Raw genomic sequence first — 22,495 nt, 5'->3', positions numbered from 1 at the left:
TGTTGTTGTTAGAGTTGAGCAATGGCATCTAACATAAATATCATAAATTATTTTTGAAGTTTTGTCATTTCAAGTGCTATTAATTAAAATGCCAGCCTTTCAGTTTGCTTTATTTTTGACTTAGCAGTGAGCAAGCACCTTTAAAGGGGTAAAAATTCAGTTAAGTATTAGACTTACAAATACGAATAAGTTAATGTTGTGGTTTAACCTCAGCCAGCAACTGAGCACCACACAGCCGCTCGCTCACTCTCCCCACTCTAGTGGGATGGGGGAGAGAATCGGGAGAGTAAAAGTGAGAAAACTCGTGGGTTGAGATAAAAACAGTTTAATAATTGAAATAAAATAAAATAGTAACAATAATAACAATAATAAAAGAATATACAAAGCAAGTGATGCACGATGCAATTGCTCACCACCTGCCAACCAATGCCCAGCCAGTCCCCGAGCAGCGGCCCCCCCGGCCAGCTTTCCCCCAGTTTATGTACTGAACATGACGTCACATGGTATGGAATGTCCCTCTGGCCAGTTTGGGTCAGCTGTCCTGGCTGTGCCCCCTCCCAGCTCCTTGTGCACCTCCAGCCTTCTCAGTCGGTAGAGCATGGAAAACTAAAAAGTCCTTGACTAGTGTAAGCACTGCTCAGCAACAACTAAAACATCGGTGTGTCATCAACATTATTCTCATCCTAAATCCAAAACACAGCACTGTACCAGCTACTAGGAAGGAAATTAACTCTATACCAGCTGAAACCAGGACAGTTAATGTTTAAAAAATTCTGTTTTGTCAAAGGTATTTTTAAACTTTTATGTGAGGTACGCTGTCATATCTACAAACTCAAATGGCTTCTTATCCATCAGCTTAGGTATTCAGCTATCAGTCACTTGCCTCTTTTGAACTGTGAACAATTTTTTTAAGTGCTTGGAACTCTGAATCGAAATTGCAAGCTCTAAGAAAGGAACCTCAGTAAGGGATGTTTCTTGTACAAGTGGTAATGTGATACAGTGTTACTGAAGGTTGATGTTGCCTTTAGTGAAAGCAGCAAGATGTGTAAACCAAACAAGTGCAAAAAAAAAAAAAAATCAGCCTAATATCAATGTGATACTAGAAGAAAGAAGTTTCTCTGTTAAAACTTACTGAGTTTTTTTAGTTCTCAGACTTGTTTTTTTTTAATATTGTAATGTACTTAATAGCCATTTCAAGTTTTTGTTAGTAATGAACGTTAATCTTGAACTTTGGCATTTGTGTGGTTTTTCAATGTTAATGTACCCATTTAATATCCCCATTTAAAATTTATGCGTTTATTTTGATATGTGAATTCTGGTATGAAGTTACAATAACAGTCTTTGTTTCATAAACATTGGGTATTGATTCTGTCTTAAAGTAGTAATTTGTTTAGGAGTCACTACTGAAGCAAGTAATAGTCTAATTTAGCTAAGGCAGTTCAGGTTGATTAAGAGGACAAATTCTGGAGGGCTGGGAAGAACATTTATTTTTAAGCATTCTCTCTTCTGTGTGAACGATGAATCAGTTTCCTGGCTCATTTTTATTGTACCGTTGTTGTAATCTTGTTTTAGTGAGGAGGATTTGCGGTGAAATGTTAATAACCATTGAAATGTCTGGATCTTTTGTAAGGATGTTGTAACATACCCTATATTCACATTTTATCGAAGTGCCCATTCTTTTGGTTTCACTTTCCCCACCCCACTCCAACCAATTTTCTAATTCATTTCCTTTATTGAGAAGCATAGCGATACATTCAATCAGTCACACATTTACCTAAAATAATAAATTTCTGAGAAAGCTTGGTATATTTCAGCAGGCAAATGGGAGACTAGAGATTGAGTTCTATGGCTGGTGTTTCAGGACTGGGTTCTTCACCTTGGAAATCAAAAGGAAGAGTTAACTCTTGCTGTAATGTGTGGCTGCTCTATGGTCAGGATTGGATCAGGTGAGAGAAATGAATCCACACTTTCCTTCTGTCCCTGTGTCTCTTGAGTGTTCTCTGCAGGTAAGAAAGTAATTCTTTGGTGCTTGTGCCTGCACAGCCATGGATACATGGTTAGATGATTCACAGAACTGGGATAGAGTTGCTCCTTCCTAGTGAGTGGGAAGTTTAGAAATAACACGCACCCCCAATATCAGGCAAGTTTGTCCTACACAGTGGTACAGACTTTCTGTGCAGTATTTAGACAAGTGCTTCCTCACAGGGAAGCCCTTATCTTAGGCATTCTCAATTTATCATCTTAAACTTTTAAGTAAGATTTAGAAATAAATATATAAACTTGTGCCTCAACTCATTTTAGGATAAGTGTTCTCTGAACGCATCTTGATTATTAGTTTCAAGTCCATTTTAACTCTAGAAATTAGTTAGCCAGATTTTCCCTGCCCCCTTCTTAAATATCATGCTTCTGGAGAAAAATCTTTTTCCTCCCACTTGTCAGATATCTTTCCCTGCCCCAGTAAAGACATTCCTTGCCTATTTGTTTCCTCAAAAGAGCCTTATATGTAGATATCTCAAATAAGAAGGCATGCTATTAAGTTGTCAAGATGAAGCCGTATTTGCTTACCCAGGTGCAGTGTAACATAATCCAGAATGACATCTATGACACGTTTAGAAGTTTCTAAAGCTCTTCTGTGTGTAATGTGGAGATCCAGTTGTACCCTTCACCTACAGCAAAGCATTGTCAAGCATGTTATAGCTTTTGGCAAGGTGGTACTCCTGTCACTGTACAAGGCTTCTAGTCCTTTCCCAGGTAACCTGCTCAGCTTAGGAGAAGGTGGGAAATAGCATGAAAAATTACCAGCATTGTCTGTGCACATGTTCAAAATCCTTCAAGAGCAAAGTTTTATTAACCACTGTTGGAATAGTTTGTTGTCTGGGCGCACTTTCACAAGTTTGTCTGCTTCCCTTGCCAGGAACGACTTGTTGCTGTCAGTACTTTTTGTGGCAAGATAAAACTACCCCTCTTTGAAAAAAGGCTTTGTGTGAAGATTTCTGTATTTCTGACCTTGATGGTCTAAAAAATAATGCTAGAAGAGCCTTTAATTTTAGGAAAAGAAACCATTTTTATTCTTTCAAGAATAAGTCACTTTTTCATAGGCCTCATAATAAAAGAATAGAACGGTTTCAGTTAGCAAGGTTGCTTTCAGTTTGAAAGGCACCTTTTGTTTTTGGCAACAGTTTATTATATATTTTTACTGTAGTTGCTATGGGTGCAAGGGAACAGAGAAGTTATGTTGAAGGCAAAGAGTATTTTGGCCTACTATATTTCTGAATTTCCGTTCTTACTAATCACTGCTGCTTAAAATAAACTTTGGGGGCTATGTCTGTCTGGTATCCTTGCCTTCACCTAAACTTTTAAGGTACAGTATAATCTGTGCTGTCGAGACAGATGCTGCAGCTGATCAGTTGATTGTTAAACCACATTTAAAAATGGTAGTTCAGGGATTCATTTTTAAACCGGCATTTAGATAGTTTATGGACACTAATGAATGGTAGGCACAAATCATATGCCTCATACCACATGCGAGTGTATTTATGTTACGGGACCAAGAATGTCTCGTTTATGTAAGAGTTTATACAGGATTTACTGCTACAAAGGTGTTCAGACATGCACATTTGTGAGTGTATATGGTCTTGTTTGTAGTTGAGTATGTGGATTCAGTCAAATTGGTCTGATTTAATCTCACTTTAGCCCAAGACTAGAAAAATCTAATATAGCTTTAAAACATCATTGTTGGGAAGAAGGAGCAGCCAACTAAAGCAGAGCCCAGGAAAGAAAGTCTGCAAAAAGCAAACTCGTGAAGGGCTTGTTACTTCTATGATGTTGTACTGCAAAATACCAGAAGATTGTGTCCAGTGTGTCGGTTACAGAAACTGGGACTGACATATAATTTTTTTATAGCCATGTTCGCTTGCTAGAATTCATACCTAAAAATAAATTTAGAGGTCAAGGAGATCTGCTACAAAATGTAGATTTGGTCATCTTTGGCAAAACACATCACTTCTTGTCTCATTAGAGCAGGTACTCTCATTAGAGCAGGTGCATCTCTTTGCGCCTGCTTTCTTTCAACTAGAATATCCCAGTTAAAATTTTTCTGCAAGGTTAACTTTATGCGAGAAGCTATTTTGCTATCCAACAATGGCATTCAATGGAAATTGCAATTTGTGAGGGTCACAAAGCTGTCAGTGTGTTCCATAGAGCGTATAAATGGGGGAACCACTGTTGTCAAGGAAATGGGAATAAAGCTATGCAGCTTGCATCTGAGGAAACCAAACAAGGTCTGTGGATTCACTGTTAAAAGGCTATTTGTGATATCTAACTCAGATGGCACTGGTATTTCTGGGCTACTTATATAGTCTTTGAAAGAGACGATCTCTCTCTTCTGGATACACAGGCAGACAGCAATCCTAAATTGTATGCTTAAAATAAGGCTCTGTGAATATGTTTCAAAATGCAAAACCTGGTCTTTGACTCTGAGTTCTCCTTTACCCTTTTCAAAGCTAAACAGACATCCCAGAATGAAAATGTACTTAACGGTTCCGACTTGCTGGAGGTGAGATGGCTGTATTTAATTTTAACGGTTGCTGTGCAACTGAACAATTTCTTAGCTTAGTTATTCAAATATGGTTCAAGTATTGGTTTGAAAAATTATAGGGATGTTTCAATAGAATTGTGTAACACCTAGACTAAGATTCAGAGTTTGAAGAGAAACTGCCCTAGAGCAACTATAGTTCCTTGTATTCTTGGATAGCTTCTTATATAGTGTTTCTGAGTTCAAGCTCTGACTTGCATATGTAACTGCAGGATTATGCTCCTGAGAATAATTTCTCATAACTTGTTTACTTTATTAAATATAAAGTTTGGAACACTTTATTATCTGGTTTTGCAGGACAGCTCTGTGGTAGGAGCCGAAACCTCTGAAATTAGCTACAAAATGGAAGTAAAATAATAAAAGGAAACAGAAAAAATACAGTTCTCATGCAGCACAGCAACTTAATGGAGTACAAGGTTAATTCTGAGCATAACTTAGTGTTGGTGGTTTTTTTTTTTATTTCAGGGTCAGATAACGCTAATGGATGTCCCTGTATTTAAAGCAATTCAGCCAGAGGTAAGTAGTTCATTGGTTTTGTTTTCAAACTTAAATGAAAAAAGTTATGCCAGTATATAAATTCTGGAATTGCAAAGTGTATGTAAGTCAATAAACCTTAAATTTTGTCCCAGTTCATATAGCTCTGAAGCAGATAGTTTTATAACACAAAAATATCTGGAACAAATAGTTTGTTAGGGGAATGAAGTATTGGTATTTAAATATGTTCAGCTAGTGCTAGAGATGAAGTATCTGGGTTTTAATGTTTCTCAGTGATAAACATCTTGATTTGACTATTCTGATCACAGTATTTTAGGTTTCAGCTCCTGATACCTCATGACATACCTCAGCCTGTCCTGTGTTTCCCGAACTGGTTCATATCTCTTTTTGGAAAAAGAAAAATGGCTGTAATGGCATCTTTTATCCAAGATGGATGTGATCTGTGGATACACTGGGATAATATATTGATGATTTGTGTTTGCTCTTTTGTTTTTATATAATGCCATATTCCTTTCTAATTGCAGCCTGACTTGAACTGATGTTTTCAGAATCTTCACAGTAACTATAATAAATAATGAATTTGTTTATCCTTATTTCTGTACAATTAGCATTTTCCTGTGGGCATTGTTTTGCACTTTTGAAGGATTTTTTTTTCAGTTTATCGTCCACTTTATCAGTAGTGTGGATGTCACTTTCAGCTCATCAGTCACCTTTAGACTATCATAAGTTGTTTTATTGGTAGCAGGCTTTTGTCATGTCACTCTTGTGGCACACTGAAGAATGTTTAGCTTCAAGTGGAGAAACCTGCTGAATCTGTTGGTTGTGATAATTGATTTCATCATTTGTGTACCCACAAATTTTTTTAAGGCTTCCTTATGATCTGTGCTTGAAAATGTTGTCACAATTTAGCTTTCATGATCTCAGCAAGTTATTTCCCAACCCATGTGGATTTGTGTGCGTTTTTTGGTTGTTTGTGTTTGTTTTAAATTCTTCAAAGAGCCTCCCATTTGATCTCTCTGGCTTTTTTTCTGGACATCCTTAGAGTCTTTTTGATTGGCAGAATATGTTTATCCTGATCTTCTAATAGGATATTTTTTTTTTTTTAAAGCTCTTTTCCAAAACTTTAAAGCATTTTACCCTTTTATGTGATTCTTTAAATATTTTCCTTGGATGTGTGTTTGTGTACTTCTTTTTCTAATGTTAAGAGTTACTGCTATGTAGGGTTCGCCCCACCCCTGAGTGTTGAAGTTGAATAAGCTCTGGGTGCTTTTACGCAGTGCCTCATCTCTAGTTACACTGGGCTTCAAAGTACTGGATATCGAAAAACCAAAACACCAATTTAACTAGTTAGGACTTTTCCTAATGATCTGCTGATAAAGAAATTCTACTGCTTGAGCTTGACGGTAGTTTATTCTTTGCAATCTGCTTCCAGCACTGTGCAGGATGAGCAGTCAGCTGTGTACAACTACAAGGAAGCAAGCCAGTTAGATATAGTGGCAGTGATACAGTACTCCATACCTCATAATTTGTTGCTTTTTTTAACGCTACCTCTTTTATCTCAGATTATGTTGTGTGAGCAGACCTACAGAAAGTCTCTGGGAGATGAGAAGCAATGTCAAAGTACATTTAATTTTATTGGCTGTTTTAACTCATTATTGTAAACCATAAAAGGGAAAAGCAGAATAAAATGATGAAACTTATCTAAAAGAAAAACTGTGAGAGAGTAGGTGAATATACCTAGAAAGTAATTCCTTTTAAGAAATCTGTATGTACTGCATAAGAAAAATTCACGTGATGCCTTCACTGGAAAACATCCATATGAGGAAGGGTAGCTGTTTTGACACTTCTCAAGTGTTTGCACAAAAACAGTTAAAGGCACTGACAGTGTGCAAGTATCATCTGTCCATCAGTGCTCCTTCACAGGTAGACAGAGGTCTGTCGTCTTGTATCTAATGTGCCTCTAAATTGTGTTAATCCCCTATGGAAAAGGGGCATACAGATTAACTCTCGGGTCAGAAAAAGCGAGACGTGATTAAAATGCTTTCGTCTTGTTTTGCAGAAGGGGAAAACAGACATGGAATGCTTAGTTTGCCTAAAGGTGTCTTGACAGCAGATTAATGAAGTGTTGTAGGTTTCTGAGTTTCTCTGAAGTGTCTACCAGACTGTGTGCCATATCCATATCTCAATTCAACTTGTAAATCTTTACACATACCTTGACATGTGCACTCAAACACTGTTGAATTTGTAATTAGAAAACAAAACAACGTTGAGCTGATTTCACCTCTATAAAAGGGCTTCTAAACTGAGGCTTTAATGAGTGACTAAAAGGCATTGATAGAGTTTGGTTTTTTGCTATCAGTGCTAGTAGATACTCTATTTAGAATCAAATTTCACAGCTCTCATCTGCATACATGGTGGGAGATGATGAGCTATAACTTTCCCAGTGTGCCAAGATTTAAAAACTGGGTGTTTGTTCTAGATTGTTGTAATTCACCAGCAAATCTTTGTTATACAGGCTGTGAATCTCTGTCTGCTTCCCAGACTCTGTAGAATGGTACATGAATGAATATTTTTAGCCTTTAATGTGTTTTCGTTTGCTGTCCCAAATAAGGGTTCTGAAAGATGTATTGCAAGATGTTTAATTTTTAAAATAACTGGAGATGAATTTTCACCATCTTTAGGGTGTGTGAGCAGTATTCTTTAAATTTCATGGTTTTTCTTGACTACCTAAGTTGTGTTGCATCTTCTTTACTGTGTTAAAATCTCTTCTTCAAGTATTGTAGGTTTGTTTTTTTTAAAAAGCAACATCAGAATTTCATCTTGGTTATCTTTAACAAAACCAGAGCCGAATAACACTTTTTACAGCAATATATAGTAATTTTTCTCTTAGCAACAAAATCAATGAACATACTCATAGCACACACTTATATACTTCTACAGCCTTTTCCCTCTATCTGTAACAAATAAATATAATTCTTTCTGCCTATATTCAGATTTCCTATAGATATCGTGGGTTCATGTGTGTGCTAGAGTTTCTGCACATCATCCGCTACAACTTCCTGTTTCATGCTGTTAGGAAACCACTGATAGGGAGCTTAGCGTAGCCCCCATAACTCAGGATTAAGGTACAGTGGATCACTTTACATTTAGGGTGAGCCAGAAGCAGGGACTTGAACAGTTACCATGGCTTAGTCTATAGTGACATGATCCTCTGCCTGAGCCTTAAGCAGACTGTATCACTCCAAGTGATACTAGAAACCACCTTTCTTCTTCATTAAAAATGCCTGCAAGTCAATTCTGAGAAGAGAAAGTAGAAGGAATTACTGTTTCTTTGTTAATTAATAATTAGTGGGCTGCAGTATAAGAAACGAAGATAATAAAGAACGTACCTCTGCCACATAAACTTCGTCTATATGAAAACAGCCGATTTGCATTTTCATTTTCGGGAAACAAAAAAAGATGGAGTTCCCCAAGTCAATGATATGATTTCCATCTATTCCCCATGAATGACAAGTGGTGTGTTTTGTTTTTTGTTTTCTTTTTCTTGTAGTGGTTGTGGCTTTCTAGAGAGCAGTGACTGTAAAGCAAAAAGGTAGTCATAGACTTGCTCAGTTGTGCTGCTGGTAGCTATGTTAACTAAATGCCAGATGTCCTCTTGCCGAACACACAAACTTGCTTTTATTGGAAAATCTGATTACTTATTTTACATATTTTAATACATTCTCCAAAATTATTTACCCATATGTATTCACATTGAAAATCTTTACTGGGTTATTGTCTTTAACTTCTTTATCCCCCCTGCTTCATTAGGCTAGGCAGTGGAAAAAGAAAAAGCTTGCTTATTTCATATTCATCTCTACTTGTTCTGAAGTTGTATAATGGTTCCACATTAATCCTTGCTTTTTCTCTCCTCCTATTTTTGAAACTTTCACTTTGACCCATATATAAAGATTTTAATGAGAAGCACAGTCTCTCTCTCTCTCTGCCATGTAGTACAGATTATAATTTAAGTGTTCCTGTAGTATTTTGTTAAGGAAAATAAAATCCTATCGATTCAAAGAGGAATGAAAACCAAAATGAGTTTTGAAGAAAGTTCAGCTTTTGTATTCTTGATCCTAAATCTTTCAGTCTTGCACCTCATTTTAAATAAATTACACAAAATAAGAAATTGGTGGTTGTAGTGATGTCGCTCCTGTGCTTGAGTTGACTGGCAGACTAAGGAAATAATCCTTGTGAATACTTCATGTTTGAAACTCATGGTGGAAAAAGTGTAATTCTAGAGGAAGATCAAAGAAACATGCCTGAATTAGAGTTATGGAATAGGCAGCAGTCTTTTTAGCGAAGAATTGAGTATTTTTATTGAAGTATAAGAATGGTTTCTGAATTCCAATTCAGCAAATTAGTGTGCTTTGTTGCAGTAGTGTGCGCAGAGTCAGGTCCATGCTCATTAGGACTGTATCATACTTCTCCCAGACCAAATGCAGTGAAGGCAAAAACCTTGGTGGCTCCTTTTCTGTTGATGGCATCTTAAGGCGGTGGGATGAGCAGTGTCAAGGGCAATGAGTTTAGGCAGGCAGGTTCTAGCGAGGGGCAAGAGGGTTGTGAACAACAGAGTTTCCCCTGAAGCAGGGTGATCAGGTAGTAATGCTGAGAAACTGTGGACAGGCAGCAAAGGGAAACTACTTTTATTTTAGTTGATAGTCAAGAGAAAAGAAAGCTGGCTGTACAGGGGAGAGAGGTCTTGCAAGTGAGATGGAGAAGCATTTCTTACACTAACTAAAGGGAGGGGAAAAAAGACTTTTGAACTCTCAGAAGTCTGTGCCTCTCCTGTGTCAGTCCCTAAACAGCGGTGTAGATGTTGGCTTAAGCTGTTGAAGAATCTGAACTGATAGCACAGGTCCTGAGGGCCTGCGTAATTGTGCCTTGGCACCTCTGTAAAAGGATTTTGATGTGTACTTTTCCAGTCAGGAGCAGGATCTTTTGCTTTGCAGTATCCAGTGCTATGTGCTTTCACTCAAGAACGTGGATAGAGCCAAAGGATTCTCAAATTTGTTGCCACTAGCAGTTATCAGGATTGCTTTGTCTGTTACTTCTGCTTCTGTGCTGAGCTTCAAGCATGTATAGGAGAGCATGTGCCTTTGGCTCTATCGTTTTAGATGGGACCCCATATACTCTGGAACCATCTCAATCCCATACCTATCTTCTCTCTACTGCACCCATGTATTTTGAAATTATCTTAACCCTCAATCTGTTACAGTGTAGTTTTTCTACTCTGTCTCCAGTTGACAACAGCTGCTGCCTCCTACCTCCTGTAGTCTGAGTTCATAATCTTTTTTTCCCCCTCAAATCTAGGAGTCCAAATCTGCCTGTAACTCTCCCATCTCATTGTATACCCCAACCCTGTGCCTCTGTGTCCTGTTATACACTCCACAAATGACTCTTTCAGCTTGTGATCTTACTACAGAGTTCAAAGGTTTTGGGGGAGGAAGAGAAAGGAGAGTTAGTAGAAGAGTGGTTGAAGCAAGTGCTCCATGCAGGTGGAGCTGGGAGCTGCTGTGTCTTTGAAGGGTTCATGTAGACCAGTAGCATGTGTAGCACTGTTTAGGAGTCACCGGGTTGGAGCAAAATGTGGTGACCTTGTAATACCCTTGAGTGCAAGATCACAGAACGTTGCCTTTATACAACATTTCATCTGTTTAGCTTTAATGGTGGGGAAAAAATGCTAAAAACCTGCAGTAATGTTGAAGAATGGTTTGTTTTTTTTTTTTTTAAACTTGGAAAACTCTAATTTCAGTCAGCCCTGGTGGGTTATCCTGTATTCTTGACTGAACTAGAATTTCAGAGTTTTAAACAGTATGTGATATAGTCAATAATGTACAATGAAGTCTTTACCTTTTTGTGAGACTGCATGAAAACACATTTCATTCTGAGGTAAGGATGATAATGTACAACTCTATGTATGACCTTATAGCCAGCCTCAGGCCCAGGAATACAGAAACACTCTTAGTCAGGAGAATCTGCTAGGAGTGTGTTCCAGGAGCTATTTCTGCTGCCTTATTGTTTAGATTCCCATCTTATTTATCAAAACATCTATTCTCTGCCAGTCATTGCTTTCCCTTTCCATTCAGATAGGGAAAATCTCAACAAGATTTTTCTGGAGCAGAGGCTTCAGTTGCCTAAGTCTTCTGTCAAAACAGGGAGACCTCTTCTTTGAAATAATAATGATAAATATATTTATACATATATATGGTTCACAGTCTGAGAGTCAGATCTTGCATCTGTGCCCAACTGATATTAGACCTCTAATTTTGAGTGTATAAATATAAATTTAACCTTAACATTAATACTGTTACTTACGTACTGTCTAAAGATTTCTGGTAATGTTTTCTACTTAAAAATTACCATTTCTGTTGCTAATCACATCAGTGCCACAAAGCTCAGTGCTAGCTAAGCCTGGTCTGCTTCTGATGTCTGTATCATGTAAGCCCTTAGATATACAGTGCCAGGGCAATGGGTAACTTCTGCCCGGAATCATCATTGTTTTTTTACTCAGTGATGAGAATTGAAATAGTACAAGGACATGCCGTGAATCATTAGGAAATTACCATGCTTTCTCTAAACCTGAGACAGCAACTAATTTTTTTTCTGCTGTTAAGGAGGTGTAATCATCAGATGCCAGTAAGAATGAATTGTATTCTCACAAGTGCAGAGCTGTGATTGTTATTCCAGTGGAAATTGCAGCACTGGGAGATGCTGAGGGATAGAGAATGTAAACAAGAATCTCTTGGATGGCTTCCTTCTCCAATAGCCCACTCTCCTTTGCCACAGGAGCAACTCAGGGCTGCGTGGTTGTCTTGTGCATGGTTGTTGAAGTGCAAATGTAGGGAGATGGGCGTGTGCATTCCTATGCTGAACATGCTGGCATTTTCCAGGATAGGTTTTGGTGGTAGAACTTCCTAGTGAAATTTGAAGGAACGGCCGTAAATACAAAGCTGGAGACTTTGCATTCTTCCCAGGGCCTGTGGACAGGAGTGTCTCAGGGTCTTCTCTAATAAATACCAGCACACCACAAACTTCAACAAGTGGAAGAATTCAAGGTCTCTCTTAACTGGCATGAGACTCTTTAGTAGTTTTGGGATGTTGGTTGAAAAGACGTTAAGAAGTTCCTGATTAAAAAAAACAAAAAAACTTTAGAGCTTAGAATATCCAGATACCAAATTCTTTTAAACTACGATTGTCTTAAATGGCATGATTATTGGTTCCATGTTGAGTCATCTTACCTACGTTATATGGTAGCTGGATGTATAGTGTGATACTAGTTTCAGTAAGTCGTTTTCAATGTGGTGATAAAACTGAGAGCGCTTCAGAATGGAAGATGTGGAAAGAAAAAATGAATAAATAAATATGAAAGGCTGTACTTTGCTATTATGCCACTTTAATAATTAAGCTGCCTCTGTATTGATTATTTTTCTTGGTAGCACTGTGGAATAGGTTGTGTGCTGTATGCTGTATATATTTGCATCTATTCTGTATGCTACTGTATACAAGTAGAAGAGCTCATTTTGGTACATCTAGTTTTTTATGACTGTAATTGAAACTGCTTTATTGAAATTAAGTGGTAGTAAGTAACGAGGGAGATGATGTAGTTGCCCAGCTGCTGACTAGGTTTTACAGACAATTAAGAGGCATTGTAACTTTGTAGTTAAAGTAATGCTTTTTCAGGCTTTACAAGTAATTTGTTAGATTGTTGAGGCCTACAGTTTTTGGGTGACTTAAGTATAGGAACTATGTGATTTATTTTTTTATCTTCTAAGCAGGTCCCCTTGCTCCCTTTTATTCCACAAAACTATATAAGCGCTGAGTGTTGTTCAACTTAAAATAAAATTGGCTCCATTTGGAAGGGAAAACTGGAAATAGTGTTTCTTTTATTGTTGCTGCAAAAGATGACAGTTTTGGTATTTCTTTAATGCGACATGCCAAGCTAAAATAATGGGACATGTCTAGATTGAGTTAGTGAGGTGTATCTTCTCAGTAGACTTTAAGTATCTTCAGAAAGCAATTAAAAACAAAAGAACATGCTGCTCGCCCTAGCTCAGATTCGCTTTTAAAGCGGGATTTTCTGTGGTAACAATATGGATCTTGAATTATTTCACTGGTTTCTAGTAAGAGCTGAATTAAAAAAAAAGTTCCTAATTCAACAAAAGATGAATTGTAAAAAAATCTAATCATTCAAAACAATTCAGAAATTAGACTTGTGGAATCTCAATTTACAGAATAAATCAGAAAAAGCGTAACTATATATTTATTACTTCAATGTATTATTGTTCTGTTAAGTTATTTTGAAACTCTTAAGATTTGTCTCTCTGTATGCTCTTGGCTCTGAACATGTGTTATGCACTAACTTAAAAAAATGAATTTTCATCCTTGTTCTCCCAGGAGCTGGCAAGCTGTGGCTGGAACAAAAAAGAGAAATACAGTTCTGCACCAAATGCTGTTGCTTTCACCAGAAGATTCAATCACGTGAGGTTTTTTTTTTTCCCAGTGTCAGTACATGTACACATTTAAAAAGTCTGGGGAATAAAGTGTTCTGGCACATCACTTTTATTACTGATCACAGCTGATTACTTGGAAACTTAAAGTATCTGCTGTAAGGAGTTCCTTATTTTCAGGATATACAGAAAGACCAAAACAGTACTGAAGAAATAGCTGTGTCTTTATTTTAAATAGCAGTTATTGATGAAACAGGAAAATACTAAGTGTTTTTCCCCCATAAATGCTGGCTGTCCTTTACATAAAGACAGAATCGTAATTACAGGTTAAAGGCTTACCATACAGGATTTCTGGAGTAGTAATTAGATGTAATTTCTTTCTGTGTTAGTTGAGTGTCTTTTGCCCCACATAAATGTTTTTGTCCCTAGAAATATAAGCCTTTTGTCAGTATGGTTACCTTTTTAAGGTGATTCTGGGCAAACTTTAAAAATTCCAAACAATTTTTCTGTACAAAACTTGTTCTTCAGCTCTCTATTTGGCATAATTTTTCAGGTATTGTATTTGAGATTTATGGCTTTCTTACTTAAAAGTTTCTCTGTGTAAAATCAACTTTTAAAATAAGATAAGAATTTTAGCTTTCTCCACAATTAAAGCTGTAGGACTCCAGCTGTGTAGCTAGCCAACCAAGTCTCAAAACTGTAATGTTTTTTGTGTGATGCCGTATTTTGTATTTCAGAATGAAGTAATTCTATTACCCTCATCTCTCCTCTTGTAAATGTTTAATAATGTCTCAAACTTACAAGCTCTATTCCAGACCTATCTTCTGTACCCAGAGATCTACAGGCATCTTTGTTAATCATCTAAAACTCTGACCAAACCTCTAACCTTTTCAGTTTTTTTTCTATCAATTGTTGAGTACTTTCTCACTTTTCATTATTGCTCACATTCAGGATATGACCAAATACTTCTCATCAACAACACTTAAAATATTTCTTAACCTTCTAATGACTGAAATGCTTCTCTGGGCATGGGTTTTGGACACTTGTCTGATTCTCCTCTTGACTAAAGCAAAAATGTTACACTGTAGACTTCTTGCGACCATACCCTCTATTGAAATCTGGGGGTTTTAGGTTGGGGCTTTGTTTTTTTTGTTTGATTTTTCTTTTTTGGTTGTATTTAGTTAAAATTTTCCTGATCTAGCTTTTTAAGTTGCTCCTTTATTGGACTATATATTCAGCCTGAGGCTACTTTTACACTTATACTTTTACACTAATATCACTGATATGCCAGTGATTCCTATATTTGCTGTCTTAGAATAGACTTATTTCAGCTGGAAGGGACCTACAACTATCATCCAACTGCCTGACCAATTCAGGGCTGGCCAAAAGTTAAGGGCATTGTCCAAATGCCTCTTAAACACTGACAGGCATGGGGCATCGACCACCTCTCTAGGAAACCTGCTCCTGTCTTGTTTATTCGTGTAAGTTCTCTTCAGAGAAACATTTTCTTTTGCTGAATATTCTGAAATGTTTTTGTAGTAAGGGCCGTGTTAGGCAGTGTACCTCATCAAGGACCTCACTTCTCATTTGTTATTGTATAATGTACTAAAGAACTGCAGGAATTGGCTAAACAGAAGGTCAACCTCAGACATGTTAAAGAATTGGTAAAATATGCTTAGTAGCAGGAAGGAAGAAGGGGAAACCTTATCATGGGAATAAGCAATCAGCTGTCTGCAAACTGACTGTTTGTCATTACAGAACCACTGTTCATAAATATCTAACCTGTAAATATATTAAGAACAGAGGGAAGGAAGGTTTGCCTTGTACAGCTGGCCAGAGCCAGGAGGAGAGACCTGTACTTTAAAAGTAGCTGTTAAAGATCTTAAATGTTGGTAAAATGCTAACTTTATTGCTAAATAGTGTTTAGAAAACTTATAAATACAGTATTTTTAGATTAACATACAAGAATTTCATCATGCCAGCAAAATCCCATTAGTTTATTATTGTAATCCTATCTTAAGTCTTCCCTTCTTAAGTCATCCTAATGACTTTTTGGTTTTGTGACCTTCTTAGAGTTTAATTTTTTTAAAGGATGTTTCTATATTTGTAGTCTGCGGGAACATTTAACAAATCTGTTCACTGGATTATTAGTTGATGTGTGATAGTCTTGTTTTTGTTCAGTCTTAGTTTTTATAAAAATCCATACAAAACTGGCTATATTCTTACAACAAAGGCAATAAGGAGAATAAGATGCTAGAAATACCTGCCTTTTAGTAATTCATTTCTTCGTAATAGTTGTTTCCCTGCGAAGCGTTGCTAGCTGCTAAAGGGAACCTTACATTTTTTCGTTATTCCCGAGTGTATGTTATATAGATAGTTGTTGATAGTCACTGGCTATTTCATCTGTCTTAATTTCCTTTTTTTACTATGCTTCATTTCAGTTTCAAGGAACTGTTATTTTTCATTGAAAGACAGGTCAATCTGAAAGAAATTATAAAACTGGGTGACTCTCAAAGGTCTGTAGTGTCTTTGAGTTTGTCCAATATGTTTCAGTGGACTAAAAGACCTGTGTAACTGTTTAAATTTTTTCAGTATGGTGAAGGAGAACCTTGAATAAATGCAGCACTCTGACTGGCTTTGAGCAGTTGTGTATAGAATTTCTTGTACTGTTTCTCTCCCCCCTCTCTTCCCTTTGGCTTTGCATCTGAAGGCCTTGCTAGAAATGATGCAGTCAGAAAGGGACTAAGACTTATTTATGAACTCTCCCTTTCTGTAGCTTATTTTTGGGGAACACCTGAAGAGCAATAAACGTACAAACAGAATGTATTAGCTTTAAGATTGATGCCTTGACAGGCAGTCTATGGTTCTCTTTGGATGTCATTGTATAGACATTCCATATAGTGGTATGTATGCAAATATAGCTGCAAACTTTCTTGTCCTAAGGTTTAGGTTTGTAATTAAGCCTCACCCCATTCATGTGCTTTCTCTACAGCCATAAAAGTTGGATGTGCCCTTCTGTCAGCTGACAGGTTCCTTTAACTGATAATATCTTTGCTAATGATCTCTTAGGAGCCTTCCTAATATCTTGAAAATTTTGTTTTCTGTTGTCTTTAAGCTCCAGTGAAGACCTATCCATCTGACAGGATCTGTCCCTGACTTTAACTTCCCTACTGGGTTTCAGACATTGCGTTGGCTGCTACAGAAGATTCCCTTTCTTACATGCCTGTTATTGCTGGTTTTAATGTCTATAAGAAATATATTGCCAATAATCTGAATTGTCCTTGGACCACCCCTGAAACAAGAACAGTGGTGAAATCTAGCGTGTTTTTGCCATGTCAGTGAGTTTTATGGAGTCACCAGTGTAATCAAGACAAGCCAGTTTGAGGCTCTATTCCATTGATTATCTCTGAAGAAATGAAAAAAGGTCTTTTTTTTAACAGGCAGCCAGTAAGTACTTGAAGCCATTGCAATTCACCATTAAATCACCTGGAACAGGACAAGTAGCTTCTCTTTCTGTTTTTCACATTGTCGGCACCATCACATTTGGATATTGCAGTGCTTAGGCTGTCTCTTGGACTATATTTAAAGCCAGAAGATTTGAAGGAATGTCTAGGTCTTCTTTCCTGTTTCTTTTTTCGCATTTGTTTCTGCTCTCTTTAAGGTATCATTTGAAAAACATTGATGTAGGAGTCATAATAGCCTGGAGAATAAACTCTTCCTTGAAGAGTCAAAGAATAGGTAATAAAGAGAAAACAAGTCCAGATATTTAACGTCTGCTCAGATGCTGCGTTAGTTTGCCTCTAACCAATTTTTTGGGAAACTGCTGCATGCAGCTTTGGTGGCTGAGGGACATACCATTTGCAAGAAGCTCTTCCAATAAATTTTTATCAGCCTTTATTCTGACACCAAGGAAAGTCGTCAGTCTTACCTTTGAAGTATAGTGGGACTGGAGAGGGTGGGGAAAAGGGGCAAGTATTGTTTCAGTCGCAGGTTCCTATTACTCTGTTAGTACCTCAACTTTTGACTTACTGAGACAGTACTTTGGATAACTTTTGATGTAGTATGGGCCTATGGTTCCAAATGCATCGTCGCAGAGGACTCATTCATTCCAATAGTAATGTTGTATTTAGATTCACCATCCTTTCAGGAGCAGTGAAACCCAGGAGTTCCTATGGGATAGGCAGTGGCAGCTGGGAATAAGAAGGCACGGTGGAGTAAGTGATTTTCATCTTCCTTGCCTGGTTTGCCACCTTGGCATTCAGTTCTTACCCCAGATGCTTGCTCAGCAGAGTGTAGTTCCTGTTGGGCACCTGCCCCACTTACCTGGGGGTTTCTAATGCTTAGACCTAAAATAAGTAATCAGGAAAATCATTGCGACTTTTGGCTTTATCAGGCATGAATACATTTCATCAAACTTTTGTTAACCTTTGAAATTTCACTGGGTTTAAATTATGCATTATGCATCTGTCTCTTTCCTTTTTCCCCCCAACTTGCCAAAAGAAAACCATGAACAGCTGTCACTTTGTAAGTAAAGAGAATATTAAATCACTAACAGCTGCTTCACAGCAAATTGATCTGCTGATAGCATTTTGGAAACAGTAATGATTATGTGCAGTTGATTGCAGTCCACTGAGAATGAAGTAGTGTATTTCCAGCATTAGTTATGTGATAATTATGTGGTGCCTGTAAAAACAGATCGAGTTCAGGGAAGAGAAATCAATTGAATCATTCCATGCCAGGATTCTTTTATTCTTGAAGAATACATTGCTACATGGTACTCCATAGATCCACATATCTACTATTAAGTATTGTTTTTAAATATGTAATTTCTTTACGCATTTTTTTAAAAACTCTGATCTCTGCCTTTTTCAGCTTTCTTTTGAATGTCAGTTGTATACTTGCATACTACTGTTGTAACTGGTAAATCTGTCAGAGTGCAAAATCGTCAAGTTTGCCTACTTCCTAAGCTTTTGTTCTCTACCTTTTGAAAATAAGTGTTTACCATAAATTGCAAACAAGAGGTGTGTATCTTTTGAAGATTGCTGTTAGGCATTGATATGAAAACATTTCATAGTTTATGTAAAGGTAACAGTTGCTCTCCTGGTTATAAGATTATCTGTATTAAAAACCTCTTGAGGTTTTTATTTGAATGGGAGTGGAACTGTGCTGCCACAGAGCTTAAAATATTAGAGAAACTTGTCAACTAGATTCGATACATTGGAACAATTTTAAAGCGAAAGATCCCACTTGAAAGGCAAATTTTATGTTTTACTAACTCTGTGAAACTGTGTTTTGTTTTGGGTTTTTTTAAACCAAATGCAAACATTATGTAGGAGAGGAAGTTTGTCTTGAATACGGTAATGTTGCTGAGTTGCAATAAAGTATGATAGTGAAATTTTACTAGGGTTATCAGAAATTAAAAAAAATGGGGTAGGGAAGAGGTTAGTGAGCTTCCTTTTGGAAACAAAACAGAAGACAGGGATTCTACCTTAGCTGTAATGATGCAAGGTCAGTACTGTCTGTTTTACGTGACATGCTTTTTGTGTAGCATATCAGAATGTTTTTAACAGAGATTTGGAAGAATGATCCAGAAACTCCATTAAAGAGAGAGTCTTGAATTTGCCTATCAACTAACTAGCGCAGAAAGCAGAATTAGTTTTGGAACAAATGACTATGAACTTAAAAGCACCAGTACAACAAAATTAGTATTTCAGATAAGGCAAACATGGGATAATTTAAAAAAGCTTAAGCTGTGATGCAAGAAAAGATACGTTCAAAAGTTAAGCGTGTTTTTCTAGGTTGACCTTAATAGGGAAGAAAATAAATACACAATTATTTGTCAAGGGTTAAATGCTGTCTTGAACTGGTATCAAAGGCATTGATGCCCAAAGGCTGTGGGTCATCTAACCGATTGATATTGGTGGGACAGTGTGAGAAATAATAACATTTAAATGCAATGAGAGAGGACTTGAAGCAAAATAACCACAAAATATGAATGGAACAAATACGTATAACTTATGTGAAGAATGAACCTGGATAAAATAAGGAAGTGGCCTATTGAAACAAAAGGGTTTATTTAAATTGTTTATTTTTCAATATTTGGAATACATTAGATTACGGTGCTGTCTGAAGATAGCAGTGAATAAACTAGACCAGCCAAAAACAAATGTCAATGCCAGTAAAAACACATCAAAGGGAAGTGGAGGTGGTTGGAGTAGAAATGGTTAAGTATGTTTAATTCTTTATCTCCTGCTTACTCTGTCACTGAAGGGACTGGATGGCTCTAAGCTCCAAAGAAAGTTTTCCATTTTGTTTTGGTTTGTTTCTCCTGCAAGAGCTTGGAAGTATTGAGACTCGGTCTGGCTGGGTCTGGGATGGAAACCAGGCTTTCTTGAGTAAACAAGAGTATTGTGTGGCACAGTGCTTATGTCACTGTGATACTAATGAACTTTCATAGAAGTCAGGGCCAACACAGTAAATTGTTTGTTTTTTCATCCTTATGAAAATGATTGAGCATTGTTCTGTATTTTGAGCAAGTGTTTCATAGTCTGGCCTACCACAAGCAGTCTCCTATTTCATCGATGCTCTGTTAACTTGGGACTGAAGAGATTTGGGATTTTAAGGCACAGCAGTATGTGTGTTGTCCCTACCGGATTCTTTATGATATGAAAATCTATGTTAAAATTTTTAAAATTTCCTTGACCTTCAAAGGGAAGGCATCTCCTTAGAAACTAATTCATCAGTCAAGGGAAAAGTTGGTTTTCTCAAGCTGTGTAACCACAACAGAACATCAAACTGAGGTTTAACTTTTTTGACAATATTTTGAAGTACTGTCAAATACTTTAGTATTTCTGTATTCAGTACTTATGTATTTTATAGTAATGCTGTTTGCACAGAACCATTTTTTATGGTAGGGTAACACAGTTTATCTGGAGATACTTTGCTTTAGAAAAAAAAAGGGAAGAAGAAAGAAAGGAAAAAAATCACTGAGCTCCGTGGCTAATTCTTTCCTGGCTAATACAGCCTTAGACAAACAGACCAAAGGAAAGCAGTTGTTATGCAAGATGTTTGTGGGTTTTTTTGTGGTTTTTTTTTTTAATTCTTCCATTTTCTGGTTCCAAAGAGCTGTTATGTTTTGACATCCCAGTTCTCATCAGATCACTGTAACTTCACTGAAAATGTAATAATTTTGGAGGTGCAGATCTTCTCATGCTATTCTGTATAAAGAGCTCCTGTACTGTATAAAGTGAAACAGGATAAACGGGGTATTTAATTTTTTTAATTGAAATTTTGGGCAGGAACCTGAATACATACACAATGTTACTTTACGAGAAGTGGTTTAGCATCACTCTTAAAAATCAAAGCAGCATGATAGGTTGAAAGATGTTTATGTATGAGAGCATACATTTCTTCATACACCGTTTTCAGTAGTTTTGTAAATAGCAGTCATGCTGTATCTTGCTGATCGTTCATTTTTTCCTAACTTGTAGTGAATACATGAATAAAAGCTACAGTATTTGTTACCATTTGCTAATTATTTGCTACTGTTTTATTACAGTTATGAAGGTGTTTATTATCTATCATTCTTCTTTGTGCTAAAGTTTGAGGGCAGATGGCGTGGGGGGAGCAGAGGAGAGAAGATTAGGATTTAGACATGTTAACGAGACATGTTCAAAGTATAGCTTTTATGAGGTATTCATGTAACTACAAAATGCAGCAACCATCCTTCATAGCATACTGAATAGAACAGCCATTTTTATACAGTAGTGAAGTTAGTCCTATAAAAGTTAACAAATGAGTATGGTAGCATGCTGTATATTAGCAGGTAATTGGCGTAGCCAGCAATAAGAGTACAAAGTATAAACTCTAGGTTATAGCAGAGGCTTCCTACCTTATGTTCCAATTTTGTTCAGGTGATATCGATCTGATTATTTTTATTCTGAGGTGTTGAGAATTTGGAAATGTCAGTGAACTGTAGTTGAAGCTATTCAACTCATCTGAGAATTGGATAGTGCAGCTTTGAAGCTGTGGAAAAGTGAAACCAAAGGATATAACTCAATTTTAGTTTTTATATTCCTTCATTTTATAGACTCTCAATAAAATTTCATCATGATTTTATTTTCTTGAGAGAACTTTGTTTGAAGTTTGAGAGTTTTGCCATTTGCTTTGTGTCTGTGAGATCTCATCCTTAAACTTAGCCTGAAAATGAGTCTGTTTGCGTAGATTGTACATAACTGGTTCTGCTGGGGTTTTTTTGAGATGTGCTGGCAGCAGAAGGGTTTTCCTCATTAGAAAAACAGATCCCAATGTCTTTGTACGCAACTAACTGATGTGACAGATTTTACAAAGACAAGTCCTAGCCACCCACACACTTACTGAGAAAAGCAGGCACCAGAACATGCGCGCTCCAACAAAATACTGGAGTGCATGGCTACCTGTTATGAAATAGGGAAAGTGAAGAGATTAACAAGATAAGATTCAATTCTAAATATAAGTTGGATTTATTAATTTTATTTAAGCAACTGCTTGACCATGTAATGGTAGAAGGTATTTTGAGTAAGAATGAGCAGAATAACAGAGCAAAGCACTTTGAAGAAAGTTTTTTATTAGTATCTGAGTTATATTGTTTGGGATTTTATAGTATAGGCATTTGCATTTTCTAGTATGCATTCAACTTTATAGATGGAAGTTGAATGCTGTGAGACTTTTAATGTATCACTCATGAAATAAAAATATTAAAAGCATAATGTTGAAGCTCTGTATTTTAAAAAGGCAAATTTTCTTCTTTTTAGGTAAGCTTCTGGGTTGTTAGAGAGATTCTACATGCACAAACTTTAAAAATAAGAGCTGAGGTTTTGAGCCACTATATTAAAACTGCGAAGGTAAGAATTTGGATTGGGGGGGGGGGGGGGTGTGG

The 22,495-nt window shown here is 36.9% G+C and overlaps 1 protein-coding gene across 2 annotated transcripts in view; it reads left to right on the top strand.

The window, feature by feature from the left end:
* Window positions 1–22,495, top strand: part of RALGPS2 (Ral GEF with PH domain and SH3 binding motif 2) — a 105,488-nt gene that overhangs the window by 10,200 nt on the left and 72,793 nt on the right. For both annotated transcript variants that reach the window (XM_009320645.1, XM_009320644.1), the window contains exons 3-5: window positions 5,060–5,110; window positions 13,526–13,609; window positions 22,371–22,460. In XM_009320645.1, coding sequence (XP_009318920.1) covers window positions 5,060–5,110; window positions 13,526–13,609; window positions 22,371–22,460 — 225 coding nt within the window. The remainder of the gene's footprint in view (window positions 1–5,059; window positions 5,111–13,525; window positions 13,610–22,370; window positions 22,461–22,495) is intronic.

This window comes from Pygoscelis adeliae, unplaced genomic scaffold (genome assembly GCF_000699105.1).
Source record: "Pygoscelis adeliae isolate BGI_AS28 unplaced genomic scaffold, ASM69910v1 Scaffold402, whole genome shotgun sequence".
NCBI classification, from domain to species: domain Eukaryota; kingdom Metazoa; phylum Chordata; class Aves; order Sphenisciformes; family Spheniscidae; genus Pygoscelis; species Pygoscelis adeliae.
This window is presented reverse-complemented; position numbering and strand designations above follow the sequence as displayed.